Source organism: Pholis gunnellus, assembly GCF_910591455.1.
Source record: "Pholis gunnellus genome assembly, chromosome: 16".
Classification (NCBI taxonomy): Eukaryota; Metazoa; Chordata; class Actinopteri; order Perciformes; family Pholidae; genus Pholis; species Pholis gunnellus.
This window is the reverse complement of record NC_136543.1, coordinates 18,307,632-18,332,759: the sequence shown is the minus strand read 5'-3', so window position 1 is coordinate 18,332,759 and position 25,128 is coordinate 18,307,632. Positions and strand designations below refer to the sequence as shown.

General features: G+C 40.6%; 2 protein-coding genes across 2 annotated transcripts in view; one reads left to right on the top strand and one right to left on the bottom strand.

The window, feature by feature from the left end:
- The window catches only part of col22a1 (collagen, type XXII, alpha 1), a 44,620-nt gene extending 40,518 nt beyond the window's left edge, over nucleotides 1-4,102 (top strand). The window contains exons 63-64 of the mRNA XM_079175713.1: nucleotides 604-681; nucleotides 774-4,102. Of these exons, the coding sequence (XP_079031839.1) occupies nucleotides 604-681; nucleotides 774-967 (272 nt within the window). The 3' untranslated portion in view covers nucleotides 968-4,102. The remainder of the gene's footprint in view (nucleotides 1-603; nucleotides 682-773) is intronic.
- A 1,319-nt stretch (nucleotides 4,103-5,421) lies between these two features.
- col9a1c (collagen, type IX, alpha 1c) lies at nucleotides 5,422-24,683 on the bottom strand (the record flags this gene model as incomplete). Its single annotated transcript, XM_079176314.1, has 37 exons — nucleotides 5,422-5,624; nucleotides 6,524-6,610; nucleotides 6,820-7,014; nucleotides 7,138-7,192; nucleotides 7,700-7,846; nucleotides 8,111-8,143; nucleotides 8,250-8,294; nucleotides 8,408-8,443; nucleotides 8,524-8,595; nucleotides 8,796-8,849; nucleotides 9,034-9,087; nucleotides 9,182-9,235; nucleotides 9,391-9,435; nucleotides 10,432-10,485; nucleotides 10,664-10,717; nucleotides 10,811-10,864; nucleotides 10,937-10,990; nucleotides 11,112-11,165; nucleotides 11,283-11,336; nucleotides 11,462-11,515; nucleotides 11,777-11,830; nucleotides 12,406-12,462; nucleotides 12,629-12,667; nucleotides 13,032-13,103; nucleotides 13,815-13,868; nucleotides 13,970-13,993; nucleotides 14,088-14,123; nucleotides 14,704-14,748; nucleotides 14,839-14,910; nucleotides 17,113-17,148; nucleotides 17,268-17,357; nucleotides 17,887-17,904; nucleotides 19,767-19,847; nucleotides 20,230-20,626; nucleotides 22,431-22,560; nucleotides 23,096-23,167; nucleotides 24,620-24,683. The coding sequence occupies 37 exons, from the start codon at nucleotides 24,681-24,683 to the stop codon at nucleotides 5,422-5,424; spliced, it is 2,799 nt and encodes a 932-aa protein (XP_079032440.1).
- Nucleotides 24,684-25,128: the final 445 nt, after the last annotated feature.

The following is a 25,128-nucleotide window of genomic DNA, read 5'->3' as shown; positions in this document are numbered from 1 at the left end:
GACAGTTTTGTCAAAGAAATCACTTTCTGTATTGGCAGTGAAAAATACCATTTACTTCATATAAGGCCGTCTAACAAAGATCCAGAGATCAGAGAGGACATAAAGAACATTTGTATCTGACGGATGTAGTTTTACATTTTGGGAAAAACTAATTTGTCCAGAGAGTTAGATGTCTGTACACTGAATGCGCCAAGACTTTGTCTTGGCCTGCCACAGTGATTTATTTAAATCCTGTTGTGACTGTGAGGTTGCCAGACACCCAGCAGAGACTCCAGGAAGTGGCTGTGCCTGGCAAAGAAATGGTCCGGGACATAATCCCCGTAAAACTACAACATATTTCTATTACACTGCAGTTTTTGTACAGATTAGCCCAACAAGCCCTGTTTGTATTGCATCAATTCCATGTAAAATGCTATGGAGTCAAGCTTATTGAACTCAACTGGTGTCATTCAAGTCATTTTCACAGACTTGATAAGAACATGCCTGATATTCCAGTCCATTCATGTGTCATGAATGTCAACATACAGTAATGCTCAAGGCTGTTAAAATTGGTTGACTAATGAATATAACGGCTAATGTGGCTCCTGTTTTCTGAATTTCCAGGTGACAAAGGAACAAGAGGAGAAAAGGGAGAACCTGGTGTCGGCGAAAGAGGAGAGCAAGGACCCTCTGGCGCGATAGGTGACAACCAGTCCTCTTACTTACTGTATTCATTCTTCTCAGGTTGGTTTCACCAGATTTGGAGCCTCAAATTGTTCTTCTTCCTGCTTTAGGTCCAGCCGGTCTGCCCGGTTATGGTAAAGACGGAGGCCCAGGCCAAGCCGGAGCCCAGGGAGAGCCAGGAAACCCCGGCCCCCACGGTCAAAACGGACCTCCGGGTCCCACCGGCCAGTGTGACCCCACCCAGTGTGCCTACTACGCCAGCCTGGCACAAAGACCCCACACCAAGAATGTCAAGGGGACTTAAGAGAGAAGGGACACAACGAGCTTGAAGTCCAGCTGTATTTATGAACTTGGTCTGAATCAAGAACTTTTCTTTTTTTAAGATGACCTCAGTATGGAGGGCTGAAGCAACACGTGCTGCCGGTCAGATTCTTTGTTTTTTTGTTTATTTTTGGTAAGAAGCTTGGGAAGGATGGGGATTTTCACATTAAATACGGGGTAGAGAGGGCAGCTAAACAGTTTTTTTTCTCACTTGCATGCTTCCTGTAAAATATATAGGGAGATAACAAGGACGATGCAATTCCCTCCTCTTGAACCTCCCGTCGGTGGGGAAGATTTGGGAGTCTGATATTGTATCTTTTCATCAGTAATTATCTCAAAAGTTCAGCTAGGCGTTTTCTTGCAGGAATGTGTCTGCACCACAGGCTTTTATTTGTATTTGTTATGCCTCGCACCATTTTGCATCAGTTACCATTCACGGCCCACACTGTTCTATGTCGAGCAATAGATGTCAGTTACTGCTCACTCACTTCTTCTCTTGCTCAGGATCCTCTGCGAGGTAATGACTCAGTCAGGGGAATTATCTGTGTGATGGGAATTGGGGCGGACAGACGGTGTGAGGGACAATCTCAATTCTGTGCAGGAGGAGTGTTAATGAGTGAGTGTGTGGAGAGCGATGGATGACCACTGTCCTGCTCTTACTGCCTCTAAGCTGGTAGCAGTGTTCTCACGTAGCCTTGTTTCAGATCTTATTGGCACCCCAAAACAGGCGTCAAAATCAAATTCCCCCCTTAAACAAATCAATTTCTAAACCCGTCTGATTTATTTAGACATAAACGAAACAAGATTTTATTCTGGGAACAAAGCAGAGGCAGAAGATATTACCTCTCTGTCACAACTCGTACATTAGAGCCGGCCTCGGCAATGCTGTTTCAAGCTTTTGGAGCGATTTGCAGACTTTCATTCCAAAACATCTGTCCTAAACAGTAATAACATGACGTGTACGCGTAGTTCCTATATGCCATGATTTGTGCCAAGCTAACCCTCGGGATGATTATTAAACCTGAGTTTTAAAGGTGGAAGTTCGAGACAGGAAGAAATGTCATTGATAGATTTGTACTTTTGTGTTTGATGAAGTGGCTCTGCTCATTATCAAAGACTTGAGCAGTAAACGGCTTTGAGGAGGTGCTTTAATTGCAGCCTTTGTTTACCTTTCTTGAAAAGCTGCCTGTTTCGCACCGCTTTCTCTTAACGTGTCACTTCCCTTCTGTTCGGTGAGGCCTATTAAAGCGTCCGGGCAGCTCGGCCCCGCTCTGAAAAGACATCGCTTTTCTTATTCGTCCCCCTAGAAACTCAAATTGGAGAGTTGCTTCCTTGCATCCTGATGACCAGACCGTCGTGGTAACCTTTTGAAAGATGTGTTGCCTTTACGCCCCTCATGGACCAATCACACCTCTCCCAAAACCTCAGAGGTGCTGGTCATCTTGAACTTATTTAATAACCTCCACTAAAGGTATCACATTTGTCTTCCTTTCACAAACATGAAGAAACGCATCAATACACACTAAAAAGGGATGTGGGGGAGCAATCTTCAAGAAGAGAATATAGAAATGTTATGAGAGCTTGCCAGGACAAACACATTCATCACTATATGGATCAGTCATACTCCTCATCTTTTGCTCAGGTTACCTAATGGAAGTTCTTAGTATTGAAGATGTCGGTAAAGCTGAATGGAGTTTTTTTTTGTCTGATCGATGTTTCTTGGCTGCTGTGGAGGCAGGAGGCGTTTCATTTGTAGAGTTAAAGCAACACTATGTAATATGTTAAAAGAAGAAAAAGGACATTCTTCAAATGAAAAGTTGAATTCAGAAGCAATAAAATGCACCCTTGCTAAATTGATGTAACGACTATCTTCCATGTAAAGATATAGTGGAGAGTAATGTTTACCGGAGCAGAGAATGAAGTCGTAGTCCCTCCGTGTGTTGACATGGCCGGCGGTGCATGCGTTCAGTGCATAGGTCCCACAGGCTAGCTCAAGGCCACCGCTGCGCTGCACTCGTACAGCAGTTATAGCCGACGGTGTCGTAGCAGAGGCGTAGCACCCGCCCCCGGGTTGCCCCTCAGGGAAACGCTGATCACGGCACTTGCTGTTGTTTTCACCGATAGCGCTCTTAGCACCGTTAGCTGCGAGCTACCGGCTCAGCCGCCCCCCATGTTGATAGCCATCGAGAGGCAATAGACATGCTGCCAATCTCGTATATGGCACATCTAACAATCAACATTATCCTGCAACTTTCACTTTTTGCCGCTTGTGGACAGTGGCCTGTTAACATGGGCTGTACTCAAACTATAGTAATTGAATGTTGTTTTTTAATAAAGTTGGCTTTGTAGTGGTATATGCCAAAGGCAATGTGTCGTCTCAAAGTAAAAACCAAATAAATGGAAATGACTGAGGTTAAGGATTCAGCAGATTGGAGTTACTAGCTTGCACTATACCTAAAAATGGTTTAAAATAACTTGGCAAGCTAGGCTAACAAGCTGGTTTTCCAAAAACCAAACTACACAGTTGCAGTACGTCTGAGATTTAACTCAACCAATTACATGTTTCTTGCCTTCAAACCAGCTCTGCCTTTGAGAAATCATCATCATACTTTCGCAAATATTTGTAGCTGCATCACATTATGTCTCCTTTCATCAAATTGGTAAAGAGGAGCATGAAATGCAATGGTCAAATTTACAGTAAGTTTCAGAATAAAGTGTGGAATAAATGACCTGTTCTTTCAATGGTATCATACCATGTGAGATGTCTGTTTGCTGCTCCATTGTCAAAGGTTTATTATTGAACAATTGAACCATATCAGTAATGCCCTTAATGTTAATGTTTGCTACAGTCACCAATAAACGTTGTTATCGTGTGTGATAAGTTGCTGCGCACAGATCAAAAGTGTTGTAATGCATACAAGCAAACATACTGCTTATTATGTTTAGTTATACTGCTAAATTATTCATGATTTGAACCATTACAAATGCGTTTTAACCCATTAACTAAAATGTATTATTCTGTTTTCCCCCCTTTTTTATTTCTTCATGAATTGGTGCTAAGATATTTTAAAATAGTAGCATATTGTAAGTATTGCAAAGACACATGTACTGTACTGTATAATAAAGACGGGAAAGGATTCATTTTATAATACACATTTTGATTTGTTTTTTTAATAGTTAATGTCTCCTATCTGTAAGCTAAATATGTAAACCGATCGCCTGGCTTTTGCTGAATCGAATTGTACGACCCTTGCGTTCCCCTTTCACTTGTGCACACAACTTAAAATCCGCTGGCTCTACGCCGTGATGCGATCTGTTGAATCAAAGGGACGTCCTTGAGATGGCCGCTGTGCCAACTCCTCCCAGCAGCTTAGTAAAGGTCATATTTGATCTGTGACTGTATTTGTGCTGTGCAGACAGAGGTAGGGAGGATGTTGACTGTTCTTTGTAACCAGACAACAGTGATTTGCCCTCCTGAGTACAGATTATATCCATCACAACCCACGGACCTTTGTTTTAGAGGGGCTGTCATTCAACCTACCGATCGAGCTAATTGTTCTGTGTAATGTGACTTTTTGTCACTTACATATCTTTGAATCGTTAAGACTAATAGCTGCAGCGGCTCCAAGATGGATATTATGCTCCAATTAAATGTGAAACGTAATACAGTAATGTGCAACACTTCCAAAACACATCACTTTATTCCATTGTTTGAAAAAGAACAAATCAATATGACAAAATCAGACAAAACAAATGTGCGATCCGAGATGATAACGGCTCCACATTGTTGGAGATGTCACCTCGTGTCCGCACTTGTAGTGAATTGTAGACGTGATTAATATTTTTTTTAAAGTTTTGTCTTGGCAGCAAAGCCTCAAAACATAATTCATCTTTACCAAATTCGGTTTCTAACTGGCTCATGACTGCAGAGGAGAATCGGTGGTTCAAAATGGCACATCGTACGCTGTGGGCTTTACATGTGACTATAAAAGAGAAGAAGCAATGTTTTCAGGGAGCTTATTCAAAGAATGAAAAAGTACATGCATAAGAGAAATCAGAGAGATGTACGTTTTAAATTACTTTACAACCTGCTCATATTGGTTTTTCTGACGATAAGGGTTCAGCGGTTGTAGATTTGTACGGGACAAGTCGTAGGCATGCGCGCCTGTCGTCGGCTGGAAGAAGTGGCTTTGGCATCAGTAGCAGCTATCTTTGAACGTTAGATAAGCTCTCACTAAAATCGCATACAAGTTCAAATGTCTTTACAGTATTCTACAATTGTGCCTCGTCTCTGTTTCCCTTTGCGTCTCGTAGATCCGTGGTTCAGATGGAGACATTTGAGGACTCCCGCAGATCACGTCGTCCGGACTTCTGAGAAGCTCTGAAACCTGGTCACTGCACGATGCGATCTGGAGTGTGTTAATGAGCGCTGGTGTGTCATTCGTTTTTGTAGCTGGCAGACTTCTTTCCACTGACCATATAGAGAGGCGGAAGTCTGCCTATACAAGTCGATGGATCACAGAGGCCGGTCTGCCCTATAGGTCCCCGTGGACCAGCTGCTCCGGGGACACCGGGGCTTCCTGCCTCACCACGTTGTCCATCTTTGCCATCCTTTCCAATGCCAGCAGCACCTGGTGCACCTGAGATGGAGGTACAAAACATGCGTTTTACTTTTTTGTTAACATAATATACTACGGCTTTCTTTGACACACAATACGATGACTTTTTGTTAAACTATTTTTGACATGCTATACGATGACTTTTCTTTTTCTTTTTTCAATATACATACTATGACTTTTTTATACTTTTTATTCGACATGCTACACTATGAATTTTTTCACTTTTTTGACACTATCAAATGTTATTTTTTATGTTTGTGTTACTATAATATGACACTTTTCCAATTTTTTCATAATTCCATACTATCACGTTTTTTACATTTTTTTCGACCTGCTATATTATGAAGTTTTTACACTTTTTTGACATATGATTTTTTTTCGACAGCCTATAATATTACTTCTTTCACACTTATTTCACACATATTTTACAATGACTGTTTTCGACATACTACAGTATGTTATTTACTCATATTATGACTTTTTTACACTTTTTTTTAGATGCTATACCATGACTTTTACACTTCTTTCGACATGCTATTTCATGTTTTTTTCACATTTTTGACATACTATACCATTCATTTTTTCAATCTTCTTTTCGAAATGTTACACCATTACATACTATATTATGACTTTTTTTTAACTTTTTTCATAAAACATTTTTTTACGGGATACTATACTATGACGTCATTTTTTACATTTTCATGGCATACTATACTGTCTTATTTTGATGACATTTGAAAACCATACTACATGTGGATTCCACAATATGTCCAAAAACAGTGTTTCCTCCTGTCAGCAGTACCATAAAAGATTATATTTCCTTACACAAACAGTAAGGATAATTCAAATTTCTGTTACAACTGTTCACAAAGAGGAACGTTCTTAGCAGTGCTGTTATCATAATAGAATTGTTGGCTTACCTGGTGCACCTGGAGCTCCTGGGCTTCCTTTGATTCCTAAACCGTCCTCTCCCTTGTCTCCCTTATCTCCCTTTTCCCCAGCGTCACCTGCAGAACAGAAGAGTGCGTAAAGGACACACAAGTTAACGCTGAGATCAAATGGAGAGGCATGCTGTTTTCACAGTTACGGGGAATGTAATTAGGAAACTAAATGACCCAACTCTAATTCAGCCTTGTTTAGGGAATCGTTGAATGTATAATGTCATGCGTAACTTCTTTCAGTGTGCTGTGGCAGTGTGCAGACAAAGCTCACTGACCTTTTTTGCCTGGTCCGCCTGGAAGTCCATAAAAGCCCGGATGGCCTTTGACACCGTTCAGGCCTGGAGCCCCTGCTGCTCCTGCAACTCCTGCTGGTCCAGGGGGACCAGCAACTCCTGCCGGTCCAGGAATACCGGGGGAACCAATGGCTGCCGGCTTCTTCAGAAACTCTTTGATAAACTCTGCTAATTGTTCTACAAAAGGACAAAGAACAGATCAGCTTGAAACAGGAAGTAGCCATGACTAGTTGTATCATGGGTTAATTATAAGTGCAGATATGGATGTGACGATGTCAAATTAAAGTGAACAAACTGCACCTTCAACAACGGCTGAGCACATTTCCCGAAGCTTCTCGTCATTCACTTTTGGGCCCTGTGAATGAATGAATTACCATTAACACTGCAAAGTGACTGCTGGTTGCTGCATTGGCGGAACATAAATGTGAATGAAATCTTTAAATGAACAAGTCACACAGGGGCCCAATTTTGGAACTTGTATTTTTCATTTCGCTATCTTTAAGCAGGTATAATGTTTACCATGCTCACCATCTTTAGTTTAGCTTTTTATGGTAAATGGACTTACATTTGTAAAGCGCCTTTCTAGTCTTCGGACCACTAACTCAACAGTACATGTCATCAGTCACCGATACACACACACATTCATACACTGAGTTAAGTGTCTTAGAAAACATTGACATGGACTAGAGGAGCCTGGGATTGAACCCCTCTTTTCCTCTGAGCCCCACCATTTTAGCATGCTAACATTTGCTAGTTAGCACAAATTACATCTGAAGCTGAAGGAATTATCATTAGTTTTGATGGGATTTGCTCTTAAACCAACAACATACATACAGTACATTGGCGATGGTAGAACACTTACAGGTAGACCTCTGGGGCCTGTTGCTCCAGAATGGCCCGGTTCACCGTCCAGCCCTCGAGTTCCCATTGGACCGGCCAAACCCCCGTGGCCTGTTTGGCCTGGTCTGCCCTCATCTCCTGTAGCTCCTCGTATGCCCTTCTCACCACGCTTGAAACAAAAAAAGAAAAGTCAATACCATCCCATTCTGACAAGACTACAAACCGGTATGTCCCTTCATTTTTGAACTGCTACTTTTTAATTCCTTGTGTATTTTACATGTGTGGCAGTTAGAGTGAGTAGAACCAGTAATAGCAGGTGTCACAGCAGAGTGGTGGAACTATCAATTTCTATGTGATCTTAAGGCAGTACTTAAGTTTGTTTAAGTTTGGGAACAGAGGTGTTGTTTGAGAGCTGCAGTACAGACTTTAATACCTCTCCTTTGATTCCAGTAACACCAGGCGGGCCCTGAAAACACACCAGGATTAGTTGACTTCTTTCAAATCTACTCAAGACAGGTTATAGCATTTTCAACAGACATGAGTTATCAAAAAAAACATTTAGCTTTACATACCTGGTCTCCCTTGACCCCTGAATCTCCTGCTATACCTGTGTCCCCCTGTACGCAAAAGTAACAAGGCAAGTATGTTACTGTCTGACCAGTGAACTGGCTGCGAAAGTGTCAATACCAGAAACATTTGAAACAAATACTGAGATTAGAATAGTTCTTACCAGACTTCCTTTTGGTCCCATTGGTCCCATAGGGCCCTGAACAACACATGGGGAAGTTTAATTTGAGGATCTAAAGATTGTTATCATTAACGGTGGTGAAATGAGGTTTGTCTAACCTGATCCCCTTTGTACCCAGGATGACCCTTCAGTCCTTTGGCACCAGTATAACCTTTATCTCCTTTGTCACCCTGGAAGTAAAACATTTTATATACATGTATTCCATTTCGTATTTTGTAATTTTCTTTTTATAAATTCTCGTCATCATTCGCATGAACTGCTTTGTAAAGTAGGTTGGCTATTACGTGTGCTCTTTTAATGTGGTTTCTTATGGTTTAATCATCAAAGTACGAGTTTACAGAACTTTCTATCAATAATCAGTGAGTCTCACGTGGACGCCTGGAGGACCAGCAGCCCCCACTGGCCCCTGTTTCCCCGTTGCACCCTGGAAAGTGATTACAGATAGAGTTAACACAACATATGATGACATTACATATCAATTTAGTAATATTAATGTACCTGAAACCTTTAAGAAAAAGTCAAACTAAAATCCATTTAACACCCAAAAATCTGTAGATGTGTAACCTTAAAATGGCCCAAACACAACTAGAAAGCAAATATATACTCACGGTTCCTCCTTTATCTCCTTGTTCCCCATCTTCTCCATCTTTTCCAGGCTCACCCTGTATGCAAACAGATATTGGGTTTGATAATTTGAGGCACATGCATCAAACTAACAGATATACTGATATAGGAGGCTTTATGGGAGAATCTCACAGTCTTTCCGGGAAGTCCAACAGGCCCGACGGGTCCCTCACCACCAGTACCGCCCTAAATCCAAAACAGGGATTGTGTGAGTCTTCAAATTTAGATTTCTATTAGTTCAGCCTGGTTAAGTAGGTTCTGTTGGGGTATAATAGTGCATCCACATGTTATTGCAGCACCATTTGGACATGCCTCATTAAATCGGAAATAATTCCAATTACCTCTGGACCAGTGGGTCCAACTAGTCCCTGCTTCCCTGGCAGCCCCTGGGAACAGAAGATAATTTGTTATTAAAGAACTTGGAATGTATTCAGAAAAAAGGGTCAATGAAGTACAGCATTAAAAATATAGAACATGTTTTAAATTACTTTGAAACAAGACAACATGTCTACAGCCATATTAGTGGCTCTGAGTCTTTACTGATGTTGAGTTGATGCCAAATCAGAGTCATCGTACCCACACATGAACGCCAGCAAGTCCCATGTGAGTCTTTTCCATTTCTACAACCCATCCCGTATGACGTTAACGTGGCAGTATGAACTGCACTGCTTTGAGCTAAATATTCACAGCGTGCTAACACGCTGATATAAAGCAGGTGTAATGTTTTCCTTGTTAAGATTCCTGATAAGATAACGGTTAATATTCTTATACTTTCAAAGATATAATGGCAGCACGAAGAGACAAATATGTATTACTCACACATTTACAAATAACCTCCTTTTAAAATGGCGTTAGTGGAGGCTCTGAAACAATGCATTATTTTAAGGTGGCTTATAAATGATTTACTACAAAAAGGACCCCAGTGTGAAGTTCAAGATAATCCGTCTCCTCACACATTCACAGGTAAAGGTAGACGATCTCTTCCCGCTGGTTGTTTGACTTTAATGTTTGATTGATCTTGACTTAAAAAAAACGATTCAACTTAAAAATTACCAATATGAGAAATAACTGACTATAAAACCCCCAAAAGTTGTACTATAGTTTGTTAAAAAAATCCATAAAAAAGTGATAGTACTATATGTCCAAAGAAGTCATAGTATAGTATATAAAAAAGCGATAAAAAGTCATACCATAGTATGTATAACAAAATGTCATTGTATTGTATGTTGAAAGAAACATTGAAAGTCACAATACTATGTGCTGAAAGCATAAAATATTCAATAAAAATACATAAAAAGGTCATAGTATAGCAGGTCGGAAATATTTCGCACTATAGTAAGTAATAGTAAATAAGAAATTAATGAAAATGAAGATGGACTTACTGGAATACCCACAATCCCCCTGACACCAGCAGCTCCAGCAGTACCAGACTCTCCCTGTTGAATAGAAGATTATGCAAACAAATATTATAATGAATCAAGTTGTATCACAAGCTTTACATCTAAAAAAGAGAATGGAACTTGGGGGGAAAAACTCAATATGTCGATATTTTTGATAAAAAAAACAACAAGTAGAGACATTGAACAATATTTGCTTTTAAAAAAGAGAAGTCACCTTAGCTCCATCAGATCCAGGGAGTCCATCTAAGCCATCTTTACCAGCGTCTCCCTGTAATGTCACCAACACAGTTATAACCCAGTCACAGTAAAAAACGCTGTGCTAAAGAATAAAAATGTCCTCCAATCCCTTCCGCGTACTCACAGCGTCTCCTTTTTCCCCTGAAGAACCTTGCTCTCCTTGAGGTCCCACAGCTCCCTAATTTAAACAAAACAGTCTTTTCGATAATGCTTCTGCAAAATAATCCAGAAGTTGAATTGTGGAACTCACCTCTTCACCCTTCGGCCCCTCCAAACCTTGACGTCCACGGATTCCCTCCACACCCTGAGAGAAGATATCCGACGTACATCTGAGAGTTAGTTTACAGCTACACGCCGTCCTAGCGCTCATAGAGCAAACGTTAAAGACCAGAGGACACAAAGCTCATCAAACTAAGAGGGCTTACAGGAGCTCCAGGTGGGCCGGTCGGTCCAGGGACACCATTGAAACCAGGAGGACCCTGGGAACAGAGAGGAGGAAACAAATGTTTGTATCAGCATCACAGTAAACGTCACCTTTCTTTGTTGTAAGCATGCCTTGGAAGCAAAAAGTGTGATGAAACTTTGCTGTAACTTACTTTGTCTCCCTTTTCTCCCAGGGTTCCAGGGAATCCAATGGGCCCTCTTTGCCCCTGAAATGACAAAACAGCACATTCAATTATATATATATATATATATATATGTATATCACTTCCTCTCATTGAATCACATACACTTCTATCATAACAAACTATGTCTGATGAATAAGTTCCCTCACATCATCTCCCATGCGTCCTGGTGGCCCCTGAGCACCTTGCTCTCCAACGTCTCCCTGTGGTAAACAAGAACAAACTAATCAATTAGCGAGAACATAGATAATCACATTAAGCGGTCTACAGGCTGCAATCAAATCATGTATGTGCAATTTGTTCTCCATTTCTTTCCACACATATAACCTGTTACTGGAAATGGGAATTCACTCAGTAGTTTGTTAGTGCAGAGGAACCTTGTCAAGTGTCATAAATAAGGTATATTAAGAAAAGGAATGTCATTGTTGAACAGATATTTTGCGGTTTTCTCTCACATACAGTACCTTATCTCCTGCCACTCCATCTTTTCCAGGTTCACCAGCCAAACCTGCATGTCCCTGAAGGCAACACAACAATTTTATTCAACTTTATAAACACATTTCTTAGATTTAATCTTCTCACTGCCATAGCTTAAGCATATTCATGTATTTAAAGGTCTAATTGTGTCCCAGAGTTTCCTCTCCTAGTGAAGTGCATGCATAGCCTAAATTATGAAAATACATTTTTTTTTCACAAAGTTATTACAATGTATCTGCAGGGAACCATGAATGTGAGCACACGCTTTGATGACAATCCATTTATTGAAATATTTCAAGGCGAAAAATATTGTAAATTTTGAATTTTCAAAATTTGCATCATGCAATGGAATACAGAATCAGAAACGACTTTGTTGTTAAATTCACATGATCTTTTTTCGCATGATGTCCATGTTTGCTTAGTTATTTTTGTCTACACATTTTCCTGTTACTTTGAATTTAATGCTGTAAATCATCTGATCTGACTCTTGTGAGTCCCGCAGAGGGAACAGAAAAATGGTCTCACTCGCCACTGAATCTCTGACTAACTCAAGACTAAATAATACCAAATCTAAAGGGTAACAGTCCAAAAAAAGTTTTTTATTGACATTTCTTACCTTCATCCCTGGTAGCCCAGACATTCCCTGTCGGCCAGCGGGGCAGGCAGCAGGACACTACGAACGAGAGACGGGACAGACAAAACAGACTCAAACATCATAGCTGCTGCAGAGCCTCTTAACTTTTAATGACTCCATTTGATTAGAAATTCACCGCCACCAATCCAAATGCCATGCATCCAGGAAACTAACGTCGGAGTGTGAAAGACAGAAAAACACTCACAGGTTCCACACTTCCCTCATTGCTGGCACCAGACGGCCCCTAAAACACAGCAGAGTGAGATCTAAAACAGCGGCGGAGGGTTTAGACGTCCACCAGCAGAAAATCCCAAGAGAGGAAATGTCAAAAGAGACTGCAGCGTGCAATGACACGATGCACTCATGATTTCACATAGAATCTGAGCTTGAGGAGAAATGTACGAGTGTCCAAATAGAGATGACTAATTAGTATTTGGTTACACCTGTTCAGCAGTTGGTCAACTTACAGTATGTAGCTGAGATTGAGCTCAAATGAATATAGGCATGCAGATAATTCAGACAAACACATTGTAATATGTGTATTGGATAAAATGTATGGAAAATACACTTGTTGGTGTTAATAGAAACGGGTTAGTTCTGGTCCTTACCGCAGGCCCTGGTGGACCAGGAGGACCAGGAAGTCCTGAGGTGCCGGATGCCCCTCTAGGTCCAGGTTGACCCTGCAGCAGGAAATATTTTCATAACATTTGATATCAAACATTTAAAAGCAATAATTCATATATAACCATAACTTCAACATACTGTTGTATAGCGCTATAAAACTCGTCTACAGCTTGTCTACAGCTATTTTATGTGTTGGAAGAAGTACTCAGGTCCTTCAGTGAAACAATACAACAACGTAAAAATACTCCATTATAAGTAAGTGGTATCACTGAAAGTACTTAAGTATTATCAGTCAAATTTACATAAAGTATCCACAGAAAAAACATTTCCCATGTGACAGACTAATATAACATAATGACATCAGATTGTTGCTACTGAAGAGTGGAAGCAGCATCTTCCTGATGTTAGTGGCTGCAGTTAGTTTGAATTACAGTTCGGTATTTTAGTGTTTCCCAACCAAGTAGAGTGGGAACTGCCAATTTAATCTTTAATGATGTATCATATTTTATTAGCATATCTTTTTTTGTAAATGTAAAATCTTAACGGAAGTAGAAACTATAGCTTTAAATTATATATATTGGAGGAAAGAAGAACATTTCCCTCTGAAATGTAGTGAAGTATGAGTATAAAGTGTAGCATCAAATGGAAATACTTCAGTAAAGTACAATACCTTTACACAAGTACCTGAGTTTACTTTCCACCACTGACGATTTTCACATTGTTTTCACATCAAAACGTTTTCAAACTTAGAATATGTGTATTCTGACCTCAGGCCCGATGTTTCCTTCGTCTCCTGGGATTCCTGGTTTCCCTGGTGATCCCTGCAGGAGACAGTGAATACAGCAGCAGATCAGCTGGTACGTCATGTACGCGCATTTCAGCAAAGTGTCACAATTAAACAGAAGATGTTGCAAACACATACAGGGGGTCCTTCGCTTTCTGGGCCCTGTGAAACAATAGACAGAAGCTGTGTATTAGTATCACAGTGTGTTACAGTCATTTCCATGCATGTTGCTGTAATGAGAGACGGTTCCACTCACAGGAGGACCCGGGGGTCCAGGGAAGCCAGGAAGTCCCTGCAGTCAGGAGGAAAACACAACTTTATTATTTTACTATATGACACACTATAATAGGACTTATGACTTTTGACGTGGTGCTACACTATGACTTGTTATGACAAGGTATTCTATGACATTGTAATGACGTACTTTATGTATATTTTATTCAATACATACTGTGAATTTGTATGACATATCATTACTTTTATAATGACGTACTTTACTCTACTACTTTCATTTTAATGCCATTTATATAACATTAAATACATTTATACATATAATCTTCCTTTTTTCTGCCATTTTATGTCATTTTAGTGACAGAATATATAACGACTTTACTATTACTTTATTATGACATACTAGTATATGACTTTTAATGATATTTACGATTTATTTATGGCATACTATACTATTACTTTTAAAGATATATGTTATGACACAGTATATTGTGACTTTTGATGGCATTTTACCACATACTATACGATGGCATTCTTGACTTTATCATTGTGATTTCTACAGGTGTTTTTATAGCTATGTCTGTAAATAATTACAATTTGTTTAATTGAATGATTTTGGAATTACATAAACGGTTACTCACTCTCTCCCCTACGGACCCTCTGGGACCCATTGGACCAGAAGAACCCTGCAGACAGTAAATAAACCATTACACACAGACAGTACTGGCTGATATTAGTACGATTGTGTGTCAGTGCATGAGGTGATTTTTTCCTACACCAGATCCTTGAAGGCCGGGCAGGCCTCTCTGTCCAGGAAGACCGATCTCACCCTGCTCTCCTTTGGTGCCCTGGGAAACAGACACAACTAGAATAAAACAGCTTTATCTTCTTCCTGCATCGCTCTGCAATGTGAGACAACCAGAGGCAGTGACAATTCAACGCTTATTCAACAACAGGTAGACCGCTCTTGTTGTTCAACGACAACTCGAGCTTCTGTAAGGCAATGCAGATAAGTGGGTTGGAAGGGAAAAGGGCAACTATAAATGCCAGAGACACCAGCAAATATGTTGCCTGCACTGAACACTTAGTCCACTCACTAACACTTAGGTCCAATCACTAACACTTGTTAAAATGTGTCAGGTTTCTTATGTATCAGTGCAAATGCATTTTGTGGTGTTATGTTGTGTTATCTGTAAGTCGACTGACTTTCAAGAAAACTAAAGGGATAAAATTCATAATGTTTCCCAAAAACACAGAGAAAAATCAACCTTCAATTAGTTTTGCAGCTTAAAATGTTCATATTGATATTGTAGTGTTGCACAATAGCATCAATACTCAGTTTTGAATTATATTGTCAACAGAATCATGAAGTGTAATTTATGTAGCATTTTGAAATGCTAAATTGTAATGTGTATATTCCATTAGCGGAAAAAAATATTTTCGGATAACAGCAGATTTTTTGCACAAGACTCCTACGAACCACTCGTTAAATTATGTTCGTACCGAAGAGAAAATTCAAAATACAAAAACAATTGGGAGAATGCGGCAAGTTCTCTTAAAATCACGACTACAAGCAACATAAGAATGAATCTGTTTGTACGTATAAAATGTTAAACTTAGCTTTGTGTCAAGACGGGACGCATGATCTAACAATATGAACATTCACGCACACCTGTGTGGCTCAAAGGTGTGCTGCACGTATACATGTTTAACAAAAAAATAGAAATTAAATATTCTAAATGTATTTGGCAACCCAAATAAAATGTCATGCACTGAAAGACTGTACAATGATTGCCACGTTGCCATTGTACATTTTAAACACTTTAAACACTAAAACACTAAAAACTTTATTGTGGCTACAAAGTTCTGTAGCTTGCCTAAATAAAGTTAGAGAGTAGCTGACTTGTTTGCAATCATGGTCAAAATAAGCAGCCCTACTATGGCTTTCTCTGATCATTTCCATGGCTTTGTGTCACGACAGGGATATAATATATGAAAGAGGAATTCCAGAGACCAGAAACTACGATGATCTTCCTCTCCACAGACATGTTTCCACAGGAATCAAGAACTAACTTTGTGGCCCACCACTGCAACACTGTGGTGGGTCCAAGGGGTGCGGAGCAGCAGTCGCACCGGCCGATAGTGGAAATAATGGACAGCAATGAAATAAAATGAAGTGAAAAAAGGTTGCATCTACCTTCATTAACGCACCACCCGGCATTCACACTAAGTGACCCAAATCCAACACACCAACAATGTTTGTGATCTGTATGTAACTTAATATTATTGTTGCTCCCACCATGGAGTCCATAGCTACTTTATTCATTGTTAGTCATTTTTGTTTAATTGTCTGACTTTTGTCCTCTCGTCTGGTTAATTCTAGGGAGGCTACACTATGGAAAGCGGCCTTGAGGACGGTGGTTGTACATTTATAATTGATCTTGTGTCAAAAAGTGACATGTAGACAAATGAAATTTGGTTTGGACATAGCTTTATGTTGACCTTTGATGTAATTGAGTATGCAGTCTACAGACCCTGATTTAACTACAGCATCAATAGTATAGCAACATCCCTTTTCCCTTTTAAAAAGTCAAAGCAGTAACATTTACTCTAACTGACCTGCTTAAGACTTTTATAAATAAGAACTTCACTTTATGATTAGGAAATGTCCCTCCTTTGTCTGCCTAACCCTGGGCCTGTGTGTGTGTGTGTGTGTGTGTAATGTGTTCCTAATACAATGCCCAGAGGGAAGAAGGAAGAACATTCATTATTGGATGAGGTAAAGCAAATGAAAGGGCTTTGGTTATCTTTTTAGTTTTTCCTAAGAAAACAAAAAACGTTGGAATTTTCAAGTAAAAGTGTCTTGGTGCCATCTCTACAATTCATGATAGTATGTGATGCCAAGTCATCGGACAAATCTGTTTTAAGAGTCTTTAAATGCTTGATAACAGAAGTAAAGTGAAGCATATCCCTGAGGTGTCACACAAAAAGAGTGAGACTGGATCCACAGCCTGCAAAGTATTTTGTCAGAACAAACATTTCATACTCACAGGAGAGCCTGGACTGCCAGTAGAACCTGGAAGACCCTGGAGAGATGAATAAAACAACATAGTTAAAGAAAGCAGGGTTATACAAAGAAAATACTTGCGTATGTGTTAGTAGAAATGTTTCAGACAGTAAAAGGACTCCAGGAGAAAACACTCACATCTCTTCCATCCCTGCCGTTTTCTCCTGGGGGCCCTCTGGGGCCCTCGGGGCCAGGGACTCCTGGGGGGCCTTGGATTGATTTGTCAGGCTGAGAGTAAAGACAAACAGTCAGCAAATGACAGTGAAATGACTAAAATAAAAACTCTAAATATAGCTTTTAATGATACTCATGAATAAAATTATGAAACGTACACCTTCAGGGACTGGACTCATCAAATCATTCATCCGCAATAGTAAGATAAATTACATTACACCAAATGCTTATTATATATTCTGCTTTTAAATCAATACAACAGAAACATTTAACAAATGCTCGCTCTGAGCGGGTCCATTTAATTTGGTATCTTTATGTTTGTTTAATACTTTGTTAAAGTGCATGTGTCTTTTTACAGCCTGCAGGCCTGTTTCTAATTTGGTATATTTCAGATACAATTTATTTATATATATATATATATATATATATCTGTTCCCTAAAACAGAAACCAAGCAAAACAACCACCATCAATTAGGCTTAGAACAAAGGAATGAGGCAATTAGGCAACCGAAGCACTGAAGTAGATTATTGGCTTAAAAATGACAAAGCAAAAAGGAAGTAGAGTAGGTGGATAAATAAATACCTCAGCATTGGCATACATCTGAAGAAGCAAGAGAAATCAGATAAAGGGAGAGTTAGTGAAAGTAGTCACACCACCATCACCAAACATGTCAGCAGAAGCCTGTTCATGTTCTTAGTAGTGAGTATATCATGCTGTCATTTGAATACACAGCCCATAGTACCAACACTCCCCACGTACAGAACCACCTCACAGCTTGATGCAGGAATGTTAGCCTGAAATGTAATAGAGTGCACCAGGCCAGGAAATATGTCTGTCTACAGAGGAAAGGTAGATTTGCATTTTGATGCGCCGTATAAAAACGCTCCAGCTTATTTGCATTCACTTTCATTTTCATTATAGGCTAAAAAAGTATTTCTCTCAGGCCTTAATCTCATTAATTGTGCTGAAGCCACATGGAAATACGACGCGTTGGAATGTAGAACTATATCAAGTACGTTTGGGTGTCATAACTTGTTACGTTGAATATGGGATTTTTGTGTCAAGTTGACTGTCATAAAAACTTTACTTTCCCTGTCAGTTGACATGAAAGACATCGACAAGACAGAAACTGGTTAAACAAATTACATTAATGCAGAAGAATCAGGTTTTATAACGAAATGACAGAGGCTAGTTTTTATAGTTTTCAGACGGAAGGTGGCAGCGGTGCGATTGTGTACAATAGGCCCAGGGTTGTGCAAAGTCTTTACAATGTTTCAACCGGGCAACTGCATTTGAGCTAACGTCTACAATTGGTGTATTAGCTGTTGCATACAAACCTTTCAGAGGTCAAACTCACGAGAATAAGGCCAAAAGTTGCTTTGCTTTCCGTTTGAACTTACCTTGAGAATATCATGCCCGACTTTTAACTTTAATGTTGAAGCTAAATAACAGAAACCCTGAGGAAAAATGCTAAAACAAAAGATAAAACTAACTTATGAAGCCTGTTTGTCATCTTACTACCTTAAAAGGTGCATGCTAAGGTAAGCTATCTGCGTTAGCTACTTAAGCTGGCTGACTCTAAGGTGAGGGTAGTAATAACGGTGGTAGACCTACTGACCCTCCATCATAGCAAAAAAGAATGAAATTCAGCAGACGTTTTTTCTTAGAGTTCACTCTGTTTGGTGTTGCCAGGTTGCTCCACCCTTGTTTCTTGGCAACATGGGTGGAGAGAATCACTTTTAATGGTCTCAAACAGCAGGCGGCAGGTGTTATATTGCATTCCTGTCAGCTGATAATCAAGCAGCAGCAGGTAGTGTGCCTGTATTTGGAAAGTTATTTCAGGCAGGGCAACATGTGTAACCTGTTAAAGCATTTTCTATTATAGGCCGACGACATTTTATGTACCCATCACAACAATTTTATTTCATCTTGTCCCACTTTTCGTGAAAGCAAAGTCAGTAGTAATTGGAAACTTTTTCAGCCAACTATCGTTAACACAAGTGGCACATGTTGTAGTCTTTGCTGACCACAATAATCTTGCACTATGCACACTATGCAGGTTGGGTTTCTGATCTCACATTTCTTTTTATTTGATCAAACTTCCTCTTTGTTATTAAAGTTAGCTAAGGAGCCCAGCATTTGTGGTTTGGCTCCATGCATTGCGGTTTAACACAGCCAAGGAGATCATGTCAGCCTTTCCCCTGAACAGCTCTGCCTCCGAGAAATGTGTGTAGAGCGATAACTCCAATCTGCTGTTGTCCAACTTGCACATTTGTTTTGGATAAACTGCAAACTGTGGATGTACGAAAGGAAACTGCTTGTCAGTACGTTTGACACTTCTGCAACTTCCATCTCAGCATTTCTGCCCTTGTTTTCTGTCAGCATGCTGGAATCCCTATCAACCTGAATAAAACCACAAACCACAGCAGATGCTGCGCAGCTCCAAGTCCTTGTTACTGTACCTCGGTGGCAGGCAGCTCGTTGCAGCTCTCTCTCTGGGCCCTCTTTGGGTCACAGTGAATCAACATCCACTGGAGTTCAAACTGAAAAGAGATGTCAATGTTAGCGCAAATACAATACTCTGCATTCATTTTCAGACACTGTACAAAAATAATGTTGAACTGCTTCTTCATGGCGCAATTGTTTCTTTGTAGTTTTGAATCAGCTCCCTCCATTGGGTTGTTGAGCTGGATGTTCCATCAATGCTACTTTGTGCAGGGATTAAGTTTTTCTGTTTTTTTCCCACTGGAACCCAGCTGAGCAGCTTTGCTGTGACAGCAGCACTTAAGAATTATAGCAGAGCTCAGCACACATATAAACCTGAATGTGTTTGTTCACAGAGAGCACCATTTCACTGATAGAGCCTGTGAGTGGAAGTCAGTGAACATTATTAAATGCAGCGGGCAATTCTCCATCCTCGCTTACCACCACGGAGGCGTCGGGATCAGCATCCAGCCTGCCAATAAGTGTGTCTCCCTCCGTGTTGATGGGGCCTTTGCCCTTGATGGGTCTCTGATCCACCGGTTGGCAGTCCACGTACAGGGTGACCTGGTCGCGCTCCACGCCGATCATCACTTTGTGCCATTTGGTGTTGAAGAGCACTGAAAGGCCGGGGAAGGTGACGGTCTGCAGGTTGCCATCGGCGCCCATCAGGAAGTACTCCAGAGCCTGCTGGTCCCCGTTGAGCCTCAGTCCGGCTTGCTTGTAGCCGTCTTCGTCCACTATTTGCCAAACGTTCCACACCTTGTTCACTGTGTTTTTGATCATGCGGAAGGTCACCATGACGGAGTACTCGTCAGGGAAGCCGCGAGGAAAGTTCAGCCTCAAAGAGAAATTGAGCACAGGGGGTTCAAATTAGCCGAGGTATCATGGCAGAACTTGGCTTTTATTGAATGACACTCAAAGGAAAAACTCAATTGCATCCATCACCCAGCTTGGTTATGATGCTCAAAATATCTTGTATGTTCAAGTTAAACTCATGATCACAAAATAAACACCACTCAGCAAAACTATCATCGAATCAAGCACAAGATGTGGATAGAATTAACTTGAAAGCCTCACCATCACTGTCTTTGAGAGTCAGATAGAAATATATATAAATGACATACTGTGGAAGAGGCTGCCTGAGTACATAAATCACTGTTGGTTAGCATCCACAGTCTGATGCTTTCTGTGTTTTAACAAGCCAGATTCTCAGTAGGTGGTGCCTTCATAGATGGGCGCTGCAACCGGACTTTTACCATCTTGTAAACGATCAAGGTGAGGTAATAAAAAAAGAGTTTCCTGTTAGCCAATAAAACAAATGAAGACCACTCTCTAGCTTTGCCTGGGGTGAGAAAGTCTAAGTCCTGCAGAAAAAAGGGGAGGGGGTGAAGCATGAAGCCTGCTGGCAGGGACAGACTTCAAAGCACAGTCTGTGCCACGGGACTTGTGGGGGGGAAATAAACATGTATTTATATTCAGTGTGCGACAGGCCAGAGTGGCGTAGGTGCAGGGTGCCAGCAAGTTACATAACAGCTTAAGGAAAGCTGGCCTGCAGGAAAAGATTAGCCAAAGCAGACTGCAGCAGGCACACTGGGAAGCAGGAGACATCTCTATGTACAGGGGTAAAGCCATTAACCTGCACACTCGAAAACAGGTTTTGTAAAATAATGTCTTGAACACCATGCCCTTCACTTGCCAAATTATGTGCAAAAAAGCTCTCTATTTAGAAACTGCAGTTGCAACACAGTGCTGCATTATAGATAGGGCAAAGTGGGGAGCTGCCCCAGAACTAAGGACCTAAAAACAAACCCCCCAGTTCACTATTTGTCTTTAGGACGGGGGTTACTGGATTCATTGAATAGTAGCGGAACTCTACCAATTTTACACAGAATTACTCCCTTTGTCTCTCTGGGAAGCTTTCCAACGTTTGAATGAAATAACCCCGGTGATGTCATCTCAACAAATTTTCGTTTTTGACAGTCTGTCTTACAAACCAGTGGTGTAAAATTAAAAGAAACAAACTTGTGCATTTACCTGGCACTGAGGGTCTAATGAAAGACACTATGGGAAATGTAGGGTCCAACATTTTAAGAGCTTGACTTACACTAAAAGTTGCTGCTTCGATTTTTTGACCAAATATATCTTTTACAATAAAGTTCCCGAACTGTATCAATAGGGGCCCACATCAGACTTCTGCCTCAGGGTCCCCAAGCGGGTTAATCCGGCCATGTTGTTTCAACTAACCTTCAATTAAAAGCTAGCAAAAATCTTAACAGGAAGCCAGTGCTGTCTTTGTTCAGTCCAAACATTTGAATGAGTATGTACAGCAGAAGACAAATCATGGTGATATACTTTACTGTACATCTCCTGTACATACAAAGGCCTTCAAGTAGGGTTCAAAACATGCTTTTCCAATCTGTCACTCACTCACACACATAAACCAAAATGCCTCTCCTCTGCCTTTTTGTCTGCCAAATAGGTTCAGACATGTTTGTCTCTACCAATTATATGCTGCTCGCGATTCAGTAACATCTGTGGAGGACCTGTAATAATGCAACACCTGCATCAGGAGGACCACTGCTGCTTCTCAACACGTGTGTTTTTTTATCTGTTTTCCTTTAAACCCTCTTTACTGTACTTACATGGTTGGAATTTGGAAGTTGGCCTCCTTGTCAAGGCGGTAGGCCACCTGAAGGGTAGTGGAGCCGTCCACCTTCCTCACACCTTTCAGAGGGATCACATCCAGCTGGAACTGTGTGATCAGATCAAAACCTACGAAGGATAATGTGAGAAATAAAGTGTGTCGTTTGACTTCCTTCTGTTCCTATTACAGTCAGTAGCAGTAATGGCAGTAGCATCACTATTGTTAGGTGTAGAAGCAATAATATTAGTATGACTAGCATTGTACACAGCACTATTAGCATTTTGACTTCATGAGTGCCGGCATTACTGTAGATAAAACAAGATGATCATGAATCACATGTGAAATAAAGAACTTTTCTACACAGCAACACGTTACTTGTTCAAACCACAGAGCAGCATGAGTGCAGATGTGTTTGAAACGGGGCAGTGGTGAGCAATTACAATCTTGCTGAGTTCGGATTGTTCCAACGCAAATTCTGTAAAGCTCAAGTGGAACATTTTATTTGCCTCGTTTAAAATCCAGCGGTGTTTTGAGGCATTAGGCGGCCCACCCTGTTTAACTAATTAAAACTCACCACCGTCTTTGGATAGTCTATTTTCTTTCTCATGGATTTTCGAGGCGTAAGGGCTCGTGGTTTCGGCCGCTGCATTCACTTTTGTTTACCTGGAAGGTCATCTTGTCCATTTCTCATTGGTGGGCAGACGTTATCGCCATCCAATCGGTTGAGGTCAAGTTCTGATAGGACACAAAACAACAACAACAACAATCATCTTGTTATCCGGTGCTAAGCTGAATTTAATAAATGAAATGTATTACCGTTCAGTTTAATTCAGTTGGCTTTGCCAGGAGACAAATACAAGGGAAAAGTCTTTGACGTCAGAGGGGATTAACATCATAATGCACTGTGATGCATTTTTAATAAGAGTTTCTCTTACAACTACATTCACAGTATTTCACACATTCACACAGATCAACATAGTGTTTGGGATTTATAATGCAGAAAACCTTTGTGATCCAAATATGTCCCCAGAGATGGAAAACATAATCTTGATGAATATGGCAGCTGGTGATGCATGACTATGGCCAAAGCCATGTGTCATCAGAAACATCTGAGAAGGTCAATATGGCCGATCAGCCACTTTTCTTTTAGTTAATGTGTATGATTTATCAAGATGGAAGTCTCGTTTGGTGGAAACTGAAACCTGCAATCCATCAAACTGCCATTACATTTGAGCTTTTATCATGAAATCTAAACTTTCAGTTTTTCTTTTTGTTAATCTACAAAGTAAAATACCGGCCTAGTTTTTCAATGTGAATAATAAACTGTTAGAACATCTTTTTAATTGTTTGGCCCACATTCGGCAGATCCAAAGACACGTTTTTTAAAATGATTGGAAAATCAATTCCTTGGATGTGTCAGAAGAGGGGGCCATCCCTGAGTCACTACACTGCAGTTAGGAGGGGGGGGGGGGAGTCTCTAAAAGAACTCCATGAAACGAGAGGATGGTGACAGCCGGAGGGCCTCCACCTGAGTCAGCTCATTTACAGAGAGCAGAGTGAACACAGCACATCTGGAAGCCGTTCCCAGATCCCACATAACTGCTGAGATATGAGATAAAGTGGTGAGACGGTATTTATAATCCCATATTTACTACCGCTGAACACTTATCTGACTGCATCTGGGCCTCAAGTTGTTAAAGTTACTGCCTGCCGCAGCATTACGCTCAGAAAGCAAGTCATTAGTGCAATGAGCGGGAGACGAACCACAATTAAGATGTCACACGCAGTTGCGTGTGCGTGCACCGTAGTAATGAGGGCGAGTTTCAAACAGCAGTACACCTACTGTATCTGGCACTCACTGTGCGTCAACGTTAGATTTACTGTGTCCCCAAACAACTGCAGAGAATGGACTTGTTATGATTATCAGAGGGGACATTTAATCTGATTTAATCCTGCAACACAGACCAGCACAGTGTGCCTGCTATTTCTGGCCTCTGCTTTGTGAATTCTGATAAAGAGAATGACCTGGCAACAGTCAACATGCCGCCGATAACGTTAACCTGAGTCCTCTTTGTCTGTGTTTACCGGACAAACTGTTTCGCAGTATTATTGGCGTGCACGCAATATACGGTACGTGGATTTTGTGATGTGTGTAAATGATTGTGCAAGGAATTGTGGGCGACTTACGTCCAAACGCTGGAGCGAGGAGGAGGGACAGCAGAGCCACACAGACAGGTGAGCAGGCCGACATCGACGGATGCCGCGATTGCTTTCTGTTCAGGAATGATGGAGAAAATCAGTATTCAGTCGGGCATCTAATTCCCTTTGACAGTTTATTTGTGTCTGAATCAATACAACACTTCACATGAAGCACTTTGCTGGTGTCCTCTGTGCTCTTCCCGAGCACATAAATAGAAAATAGAAAGTTGACACAGCTTCAGCAAATTGTGTTTTGCTTTCCAGGGAAGATAAAACTATAATGGGACGAGACAGTAAATACATTTTGGAGAAATTCAAGCTGTTTATTGGAATTCTTATATCAGTTAGCTAAACTGGTCATCTTAAAGTATTAAAGCTGCTCAAAAATGTGATAATTTCACTATTAAATACTGGAGAAGGTGGATGATAGACGACAGGGAAAGTCCTGCAGGGGATTTTACACAGAAGTCTTTAAGCGGTGCAGAATTATCTCCACA